General features: G+C 36.4%; 1 protein-coding gene across 1 annotated transcript in view; it reads left to right on the plus strand.

Moving 5' to 3' along the window:
• Positions 1-1,908: 1,908 nt before the first annotated feature.
• Positions 1,909-11,212, plus strand: part of LOC102853841 (general transcription factor IIH subunit 2-like) — a 24,383-nt gene continuing 15,079 nt past the window's right edge. The window contains exons 1-7 of the mRNA XM_006900045.1: positions 1,909-1,964; positions 2,698-2,775; positions 3,107-3,143; positions 3,349-3,435; positions 6,812-6,862; positions 7,889-7,943; positions 11,100-11,205. Of these exons, the coding sequence (XP_006900107.1) occupies positions 1,909-1,964; positions 2,698-2,775; positions 3,107-3,143; positions 3,349-3,435; positions 6,812-6,862; positions 7,889-7,943; positions 11,100-11,205 (470 nt within the window). The remainder of the gene's footprint in view (positions 1,965-2,697; positions 2,776-3,106; positions 3,144-3,348; positions 3,436-6,811; positions 6,863-7,888; positions 7,944-11,099; positions 11,206-11,212) is intronic.

Raw genomic sequence — 11,212 nt, forward strand, 5'->3', positions numbered from 1 at the left:
TCTTCCAAAGAAAGGTGGTACAATGGAATGTGAAAATTATGGAATAACATCATTAAATATGCAAGTAAAATTTCACTGAAGATAATTAAAAAATAGCTGTAGCAACATATTGACAGGCAATTGCCAGAAGAGGAATGGAACAAAGGGTATCATTGCTGATATCAAATAGATGTAGACTGAAAGGAGAATACCAGAAAGATATTTACCTGTATTTACTATCTTGGCAAAGACATGCAAATTGATCATAACAAATTATATTGCAAAGCATGAGAATTCCAGAATACTTAAAATACTTTCACCATATTTACAGAGTCTGTATTGACCATATTGTCTTAAAAGTGAGATTTAGGGGAGCTCTGGTGGCCTAGTGGCAAGGAGCTGCAACTACAATCCCAGAGGCGAACGGTTCGAATCTACCAGATGCTCTGCCGGGTAAGGAGGGACAATCTCCTCCTGTACCAGTCAGATCTGATTTGATGGTACACGCACACAAAAATAATAAAATAAATTTTAAAAAAGTGAGACTTAATGTGTAGACAATGTGGCATCAGGATTGGAGGAAAGCCTGTTAACAACCTGCAGTATGCAGATGACATCATCTTGCTTGCTAAAAGTGAACTTGAAGCTGTTACTCATGAAGATAGGAGACCACAGCCTTCAAAATAGATTGTATTTTAAAATCATGAAAACAGAAGTCATCACAAATGGACCAGTAAAACAACATCATGATATAAACAGGATAAATAATGACGTTGTCAAGACAGTCATGTCAGCTATAATATGACCCTTTCGATTCTATTTGTTACTGCAATAAATTGTCACTGGCTTTTGTATGTATTTGACAGTTGGATTCTCTGCCAATTATCTACTAAAATAACCAAAATTTACCTTTATTCACATTGTTAATAAAAATTCTCAGGATCTTTCTCCTAATCATGTTAATCATGTTTCTCCTGTTTGTAAAGTGAAATTTTTTGTAGTCAAGTGTAGGACTTTATCTTTAGTTCTATCAGAGTTTATGGTTGTAGCCTGTCAAGACAGTTTAAAACTTTATTTCGACATCTTGCTGTGCTGTTAGGGAGCTCTGGTAACCTAGTGTGTCGGGAGTTGCACTGCTACCCAGAGGCAGCTCCCTGGGAGAAAGATGGCCAGTCGGTCTCGTGTGTGATTTATAACCTCAGAAAACCCACTGGAGAATCAGCTAGGAATGGAACTTGACAGCAATGAGGAAGAGAGAGTACTGTGCTGTTTGGATTCTTTCTCTGCTTGATGTAGCTGAATGTAATGGATGTCTAGGCATTTTAATGCTCTCCATTGTAAGATCAGGTATTTTCTTAAGTGCTTTACATTGTTTTTTTTGAAAAATTTTTTTACTGGTTTGCATATAATAATTTGTTTACATTGTGCTTCATTCATGGTTATTGTTGGGGGGTTTCCCACCTCCCCACTCCACCCACCAAACTGTGATCTCATGATTTTCCCCTTCCTGATCCCCAGCTCCCTGTTCCAGTGCTTTTACATTTATTAACTCATTTTATCGTCATAGTAATCTTAAGAAGTTGTTACTGTTTTATTTACATGAACTTCTTGTGACACTTAATTCTCCTTAATTATATATTTAATTTTGTAACTATCTTTTAAAAAAGTATAACTCATAAGCATATCCCCAAATAATACATTCCACTTAAAAATTTTATTTTTTGGAAAAATTTAGACCCTTGCTGAGGTAAAAAGTTATCTTGTACTCTCTCCATTATAATCATCATCCTCAATTGAGAAAGTTTCCATTTTTGTCCTTTTAAATAGCATATTTAATTAGTGTACCTGGTAGCACACATGGTCAGAATGTTCACAGTCTAATGATTTTTACAGGATATTGAGTTATACAGTACATTTCAAGGAAATAAAATGGATGATGAACCTGAGCGAACAAAGCGATGGGAAGGAGGTTATGAAAGAACATGGTAAGCACTTGATTGTTTCCTTACCCTCCAGTTTAGGTGTTCCTATTTCCCCCTAAGAGCTTACTGAGGTATATTTTACATATTTTATAATTCACCCAATCCTAATCTCTAACTCAATGATTTTTTTTTTAATTTACTGAAATTTTTTAAATTACTATCACCATAACCAACTTTCAAATATTTTCACCTCTTTAACATAAAAGCACTGCTATTTTAAGTTTTATATCTAATCAGTCGCTGTCATCAGTTTTATTCCATGAAGGTAGACCTTGAAAACTCAGTGTTGATGGTCACATTCTGTGCTAGTTAACACGTTGCCACAAATGACAGCTTTAGCCATCCTGTACATTTTAATTAATGAAAAGAGGGACATCATTCATACGAAGTGTGCTAATGCATTTTTTTGTTAATTATTCAATAATACATCAAAAAAATGTGTTTCTAAGCACAGTCGTCAATTTAAAAGTGAGCGGCAACGTGTTAAACTTTTTTTAAAAGAAGAGTTTCTGGGTATAATTTTAGGATAAAGTTTATCTCAGGACAATAGTTTCAGAAGTCCATCCAACCTCCATGGCTCAAAAGAGTCTACGTTCTATGAAAATGTGAAATTGTGTGCTGTATTTTCTCCCTTTTGGTGTGGAATCTTTAATCAAAATGTCCAGTTTTGGTCTCTGGGCAAAAAAGGGCAGGTGTTCATGCAGGCAGTTAACTACATATTTCATTTCCTTCTTAGGGAGATTCTTAAAGAAGATGAATCTGGATCCCTTAAACCTACGATAGAAGACATTCTCTTCAAAGCCAAGAGAAAAAGGTATGTTTGTTTTCATAAGAGTTTTACAGAAGGTAAAATACATTTCTTTACATTTTTCTCTCCACTTATACCAACTCTGCAGTAATTAGTTTCAGTTGTATTGAGGAAACCTGGCCTTTTAAATAGAGTGAGACCCAGGGACCTGCATTGGTTCAGCAGGGAACTAGGTCTTCAGGAGGTGGTTCAAAATGTCTATGATTATGTGGTGTTCATATTTCAGTAATTTTAAATACTTATAGTTGTGTTAGATAATGTGGATTAGTTGGAAGGTTTTACTGATTTTTAGAGTAGTAAATGATATTTAATTAAAATTTTTGCATCATTTTAACAGAGTGTTTGAGCACCATGGACAAGTTCGACTTGGAATGGTATGTTTTTTTTTTCCCCTCACTGGTATAGAACTAGTTAGAGTAGAAAAACATCATTGCTTAGTAGAATAAGCAATAGTAAAATAACAAACAGTTTAAAAGACTACTTAAAGTGTATATGTAGATTAAAGAGAATTAAAATGTTGTTTTAATTTTTTATCAGAATGTATTTGAAAATTGCCCTTATATAATTTTTTTTTGATAGATGCGCCACCTTTATGTGGTAGTAGATGGATCAAGAACAATGGAAGACCAAGATTTAAAGCCCAATAGACTGACATGTACTTTAAAGGTATAGTAAAATCATTTTTATTTATACCAAATGCGGAGAAAGCTGCCCAAGCGAGCAAAACAAGCTCTGTGCTTGATGGTCAGTAAATTTACCAACATGACGATGAAAGGAGGAAACAAAATGCTGGCCAAATTCCCCGTCATATAAACTTTGAAAGAGGTAAAAAGGAACTAGTCAGAGAATACCGTGATGCTTCTGTAGAGAAGCTGGCAGCCTTCAAGTGCAGCCCTACACCATCTTCCACCAGGCTCTGAAAAACTGTGAGCCTCTCTGGTGGGGCTGCTACCCATCCTCAAAAGTGGCCACTTCTACCAGGTCCTTGTGCCTTTAGCTAAGAAGCATGCCTACTTCCTGCCAACGAAGTGAGTGATTACTATGTGCTCAGAGAAGAAGCATTTCACTAAAGAACACATTCAGATGGCTACAAGCACATGAAGAAATGCTCAAACTCCCTAGCTCTAAGGTAGATGCACATTAAAGCAACTATGATATATCATCTCACCCCAGTCAAAATAGCAAGATTTAACAGAACAGCAAGCAACAAATGCGGGCAAGGTTGTGGAGAAACTGGAACCCGTATTCACTGTTGGTGGGAGTGTAAAATGATGCAACCACTGTGGAAAGCGGTATGGAGCTTTTTCAAAAAGTTGCAAATAGAGATACCATTTGACCCAGCAATTCCACTACTGGGAATATACCCCAAAGAGACTGTAACTGACATCCAAGCAGATATATGCACACCCCTGTTTATCGTGGCTTTGTTCACAGTAGCAAGGAGTTGGAAACAACCTAAGTGCCCATCAGCAAACGAATGGATAGAGAAGCTGTGGTATATTCACATAATGGAATACTATGCTGCATTGAAAAACAAGGAACTCATGCAATATTTTTCAAAATGGGTGACCCTAGAGGACATGCTGAGTGAAGTGTCTCAGTCACAAAAAGACAAATACTGCATGGTGCCACTGTTGTAAAACAGGACTGACCTTGGGGTTGGGGGGAGAAAGATGGGTTCAATAATGTATACTGCATTGAAACAGATGAGGGAGAAAACGGTTTAAAAGGGATATGTGATTAGGTATTTTTGTCATGACAGGAGTCTAGAGCGAAGGCTGCATGGTGGAGTGGACCTGGGGGAGGGATTGTAAAACAATGAAAGACTTTTTCTTTTACTTTTCCAAGAGGGTAGTGTCCTAGGGGGGAGGGTTGGGAGGGGAGAAAAGTGCAACAACGAATGAATGGAAATCCAAAGTCTCTAAATTTTCATTGAAATGAATAATAAAAAAAGAATTAAAGAAAGAAGCAGCATTGACAGCCAATAATGCCAGAGAAGCTACTACATGGAATACTGCAGTGTTTCCACATGTGAGGTCCTGTGATCAGAGGAAACACCGCATGCACAAGATAGCCGAGGCCACCTGTGGCAGGTTGGAAAGTCCCTGTGGTTTAAGGATGTAGTTCTTTGCAAGAGTTAGCTCACAAAGATGGTGATGCAAGCTTGTTGCTCATTAACTTTTTCTTTGGGAGCTAGAACATGCCCCTCTTAGCTCATCTCCTTGCACAGAGGAAATATGTTGACTTAGAGATTTATCCCAAGAAACTCAAGTTCACACAACTGCCTCTTCATAGCTTGGAGTAGTCTTTTGGCTGATGTGAGAGGAAGCTGTTTTAGTATCAAAAATTTGTTTAGAAAGCTTTCTGTGAGCCAACATAGCACGTGGTTCACTACAGTAATTCATTGAAGCCAATTGGAGAAAATAAGCTTGTTTTTCAAAGTGGTCCTTACATTATTGTTTTTGTTGTTAGGTGCTATCGAGTCAAGCACAATGCATAGAGAACCTATGAACAAAAGATCTGAACCTTCTTCAATGCTGTGCCATCCTCACACTTACTGACATACAAAAGCCCACTGAAGTAGTCACTGTGTCAATCCACCTGGTTGGAGGTCTTCCTCTCATTTGCCAACTCTTCACCCTTCCCAGCCTCATGTCCTTCTCTAAGCAACATATCCATAAAGTATGTGAGTTAGAGCCTCATCATTATTGCCTCCAAAGAGCACTCTGGCTGCACCATTTCAAAGATATATCTGTTCTCTTGGTCATCCTTGGGATGTTCACTGCTGTGTGAACAGAGCAGTGGAGCACTGCATGGTTTGGAATTGGGAAGGGAGTGTGTCAGGGTTGTATTCTGTCTCCAAACCTATTCAGTCTGTATGCTGAACAAATTCTCCAAGAAGTTGGATCTCTATGAAGAGAAGTGTGGCATCAGGATTGGAGGGAGACTCACCAATAACCTGTGTTATGTGGATGACACAACCTTGCTTGCTGAAAGTGAAGAGGACTTGAAGCACTATTGCAGAAGATCAAGGAATACAGCCTTCAGTATGGGTTGTGTCTCAATCTCAAGAAAACAAAGATTCTTAACACTGGACTGATAGGCAGTGTCCTGATGGGTGGAGATGAGATTGAAACTGTCAACAGCTTCATCTTGCTTGGCTCTACAATTAACACCCATGGTATGAGCAGTCAGGAAATAAGGGAGACTCATTGCACTGGGAAAATATGCAGTTAGGAACCTTTCCAAATTATTGAAGAGTCGTAATATCAGTTTGAAGAGTAGGGTGCCTCTTAGGCCATAATCTTTCTGATTACTTGTTATACATCTGAGAGCTGGATAGTGAATAAGGATGACAGAAAAAGAACTGATGCCTTTGAGCTGCGGTGCTGGTCCTTATATAAATAGTATAAAAATTTGAAAAAACATCTTTCTCAATTCTGCTCATTTAGCTGCCTCTGTCTTAATTGGATTGATGGTGACAGTCACAGTGACTGTAAATATGGGCATTCTGGAGACCATGTGAGTTGTTGGAGCAGGATAAGGCAGGGTTTACATCTGTTGTTCATCAGGTCACTGTGATTTGTAGGCAGTTTATTGGCACATAACAGCAACATTCTTCACTGGACCTGTTCCTTTGTTAAATTATTTCCATCTGATGTATCCAAATAGATTTTTCTTTTAAGTCAGATCCATCTTATCCTTTAAAATCAAGTTTTGGGTTTTTCTTTTTAACTAGGTGATTTATATTTCCACTAGTAAACTTTGGGGGAAAAAATCCACTAGAAGTTGAAAAATCATGGAAAGAATTGCTTAAAAACTCAGTTTCACAAAATATTCAATGAAAATATTCTATATGGTTGTATTTTGCTTTTACCACTCTTACTTTTCTTTCAACAGTTGTTGGAGTATTTTGTAGAGGAATATTTTGACCAAAATCCTATCAGTCAGATTGGAATAATTGTAACTAAGAGTAAAAGAGCTGAAAAACTGACTGAATAGTGAATGATTTTGAAGGGTGGAGATGACATGTACTTTAAAGTTGTTGGAGTATTTTGTAGAGGAATATTTTGACCAAAATCCTATCAGTCAGGTATGTGCGTACATAGTGATAGAATTTAGAATTCGATTCATGATATTGTTGCAAAATGTAATTTGTTTGAATTAGTAAACTATTTAAATTGAGAGTGGAAAGCAGAGTAACTCTAAAATTGAAAGCAATTATAGTGAGCTCATAGCTAGATCTGTTCCCTTCTTTGTAATAATTAGTTAATGTTAATTCTTTGTGTATATTTTACAAACAAAAATTTATTTTTGATAGTTTGTTGCCATTTTAGGTTATTGGTTTAAAATGCATTGTATACTGACATATGCTTATTAAGAGATAAGGAGAAAAGCCTATTTCCAAATTGTAAGATATTCATAGAGGATTTGAGATTTACAAAGAACAAAATCCTTACTCTGTTAAAACCAGGAAAAAAAAAATTAGTTTTACAAAGAGTGTTACAATTTGATATCACAAAACACCTTGTGAAGGCACCAGGTAGGGAGCTTTGGTGGCGCAGTATATAACAACTGTTAACCCGAATACAGCACCCTATCTGGCAATTCAAATCCCGACAGACCTGGTGGAGGGTCAGTTATGAGTCAGTTTCTTATCTATTATTGTTGCTTTTGTTAAGTTCTTTAGAGTCGTAGACAACTCATAGCAACCATGTGAACGAAAGACCTGAATACTTGTATAACTTTCATCATTTCTCCACATTCATAGAGACAAGCTATTTCAGAAGTGGATGCCACTCCTGCTTCCAAGGTTGTTTTAATCAGGGAGCTCCACCAAACACTGTCCACCATGGATAACCATTCTCACACTTGACACATCAGTGTCACAGTGTTGAGCATCACAGCAACCACTAGTTACCTCTCTTCACCAAAAACAATTAAAACCAGGCCTGGGGGTCGCATGAGTTAAGTTTAATTGCCTCAAAGTTCACAAAGGAATGCAAGACTTGTCTATTAAAAGCAAGCATAACTGCACCCACAGGATGCTGACTCTTCTTAAAGCATAATAATGGATTCTCTTAAATTAACAGTAAATTATTTTTTGTTTTATTTTTAGATTGGAATAATTGTAACTAAGAGTAAAAGAGCTGAAAAACTGACTGAACTCTCAGGTATGGGTTTTTTATACCTTTGCATTGTATTATTGCTATTAAGTTGGAACTAACTCATAGCAGACCCTCCAGTGGGTTTTCAGAGGCTTTAACTCGCATGTGAGGAGGGTGGCCCATCTTTCTCCCTCGGGGCTACTGGTGAATGAGAAGCACCACCTTTGAGTCATCAGCACAGCTTCCTGCAGACTGCTCCTCCAGAACTCCTTGTTATACATATATGGGTGTGCATAAAATGACCTGTATTAGATAGTAGACATAAGGACATAGGAGTTTGCTTTATTTACCTAACCTTGTAACCCTGTTAATATGTCTGCTCCTTACTAAGTAAAAAGACAACTTTCTTCTAAACATTGTTAAACAACTTCTAAAGAAACCCTTCATTACACTCTGGATTCTAGCTATTTTAAATTAAGTTCTGCACAGTACTGCATTGTTTTATAGTGAATATAAATATATTTATTTAAGATCAATGTAGTCTTACCCCAGTAATAAGGACAGAGTTGGACTTCTTGAGGGACATTTTGCATCTAACATTTTGTGATCCCAAGAAATCTAAAATACTTAATTATGGCACACGATACTGGGAAGCTTAAAAAGTAGATGGATAGGCAAAGAAGACAATTTATTCCAGAATAAAACAGAAGGACAGAAAGCTAAAGAAGTGGTCAAAGAAACAGACTAACTTCGTATAATTTTATTATTCTGAAATGGCAAAATAGAGTTTTAAAGGCAATATATTACTTAATGAACCATGGGGGGGGAAATACACTCACAATACCAGTCTTATAAATAAATGAGTTTACTTTTTCTTTTTTTAAGGGAAAAAGAAAGAGTAGTAAATATTGTCCCTTAAAAGTAGGAAATATTAAAAAAAATAAAAGTAGGAAATGTTATGAAAGAAGAAATAGACTCACATGGCAACAGGATCAGAAGACTCACCCAAAACCTGCATTATGAAAATTACATACACATGCTCAGTGAAAGTGAGGAAGACTTGAAGTGTTTGCTGCAGAATAACTGAAATTGCCAATAATTACATCTTACTTGAATCCACAGTCAACACTCTTTGCACCAGCAGTCAAGAAATGAAGATATGCCACATTGGGAAAAATCTGCTAAAGAGAAATGATCTCAGTTTAAAGATTAAGGTGCATCTGATCAAAATCATGGTCTCAGTTGCTTGCTGAGAACATCTGAAAGTTGAACAGTGACTATGGATGACAGAAGAGGAATTCCTGACTTTGATTTGAAATGTGGTAGAAGAATATTGAGTATCTCATGAACTGCCAAGAAAACAAACAAGTCTGTCCTGGAGGAAATGAAACCAGGGTGCTACTTGGAGGCAAGAACGGTGAAACTCAAATTTTGTATACTTCGAGCTTATTATTAAGAAGGACCAGTCCTTCGAAATCTACATCATGCTTAGAAAGATGGAGAGTCAGTGGAAGAGAAGTAGACCTTCAAAAGATGGGTTGATGCAGTAACTGTAGCAGTTGGCTCAGATGTGTTGGAGATAGTATGAGGATGACACAGGAGAGGGTAGGGTTTAGATCTATTGTTTATAGGATTGCTATGAGTTGAAGTCAACTTGACAACACAGAACAACAATGTACAAGAATATAAAGAAACTCTGGTAGAGTAATCCATAGAGAGTTGCAATGCTAACATAAAGACCAAGCTTCTCTGACGTCGTGAATCTATGAGCTGCTCTGTGGGAAAAAGATGGACAGTTTCCTCTAATGTGATTTATAACCTTGGAAACTTGTTGAGAATCAGTCATGAGTCAAAACTGACTTGACAGCAATGAGAAGGATATAGGGATAGTATTTGAAGCACTCTGGTAGTGAAAAATTGAAAATAACTTGGTCAACAATAATTTTATTAATTATACAATATGATAAACCAATTTAATGAAAAGTCAATTATTAATTAATATGAAGATGATTTTGGAATAGGAGAAAAAGGTTCTTTGGATATCAAATTCTAGAAGAGAAAAATCTTTATTTTATGAACCATCAAGAAGGGAAAACATTGCCAGTTAAAATTTCACATGATGTCAAATGTGTGATTATTCATACCAATTTCCAGGTGCTCTAGTATTTGTCAAATTTTAGAAATTTGATAGGTTCTCCTGCCTGCTTTTGTATATTTTTGGCATAAAGTAGACAGTCTTTTCAAATGCATTGACAGAAGATAACACAACTTTGTAAACATTTGTGAATTCTCCCTTAGGTCTCGAAAATTCATGTCCCTCTCTTCATCCCATTAGGAAAGTATGAAACTTGCAGACACTCTTCTATCAGTGCATATTTTCTTTGCTAATAACATATTTACACCTGTATTCTATGTCTGTCTACACGCAGATAGAACATTTTGTATTAATAACTCTTAAAAAACATTTTAAATGGCATTTACACAACATAAATAGCATCAGCAATGTATGTACATTATGCATTTGAAGTGACACATTTGCACGTGAGTCACTAATACTATCTAGGTAGAGCTTGATCATTAGATGCATTTGGATTTCAGAAATGTTTAAGTATGAAAATCTATTAGAGATGATGCAAGAAGCACAGGTAACATGATGTCTTATTTATTGGACTGTTAACTAAGGGTTCCAAACCACTAGCTGCTCTATGGGAGAAAAATGAGACCGTGTCCTCCTGTAAAGCTTTACAGCCTCGGAAACACTATCAATGGAAGAGAATTTTTCTTGTTTAGTAACAGTGGTGGTGTAGTCTGTAGGGACCTGCACTGCCAATCCACAACCCGAGCCTCTTGGACCTTTTAGAATGACCAGCAGCTCTGAAGGACAAAGATGTGCACTCTCCTCCTGTGCAATTTACAGCCTTGGAAACTCAATGGAAGTTCAACGTTGAGTTGATTTCAACTCCACACAGTAAGAATAATGAAATAACAAAAGTAAAATATTTAACACTGTGCAACTAGATACCAAAAAAAAAGTAGACTACTACTTTTATTTTTTCAGAGAAAAAGATATTAGTATTTTTTATAAAGTATAACTTGCAAGTAGTATAAATCAAAGTAATTTTGTGCCTTAATGTTGTAGATCTTGAAATCTAAAGAGACATAAATTTCTATAATGTATATATTACATTTTATGAAAAGTAAGTTACTCTATTTCTATCCTAGGAAATCCAAGGAAACATATAACATCTTTAAAGAAAGCTGTTGATATGACCTGCCATGGAGAACCATCTCTTTATAATTCCTTAAGCATGGCTATGCAGACTTTGAAGTGAGTA

This window comes from Elephantulus edwardii, unplaced genomic scaffold (genome assembly GCF_000299155.1).
Source record: "Elephantulus edwardii isolate Elephantulus edwardi_28Jun2011 unplaced genomic scaffold, EleEdw1.0 scaffold00271, whole genome shotgun sequence".
Lineage (NCBI taxonomy): Eukaryota > Metazoa > Chordata > Mammalia > Macroscelidea > Macroscelididae > Elephantulus > Elephantulus edwardii.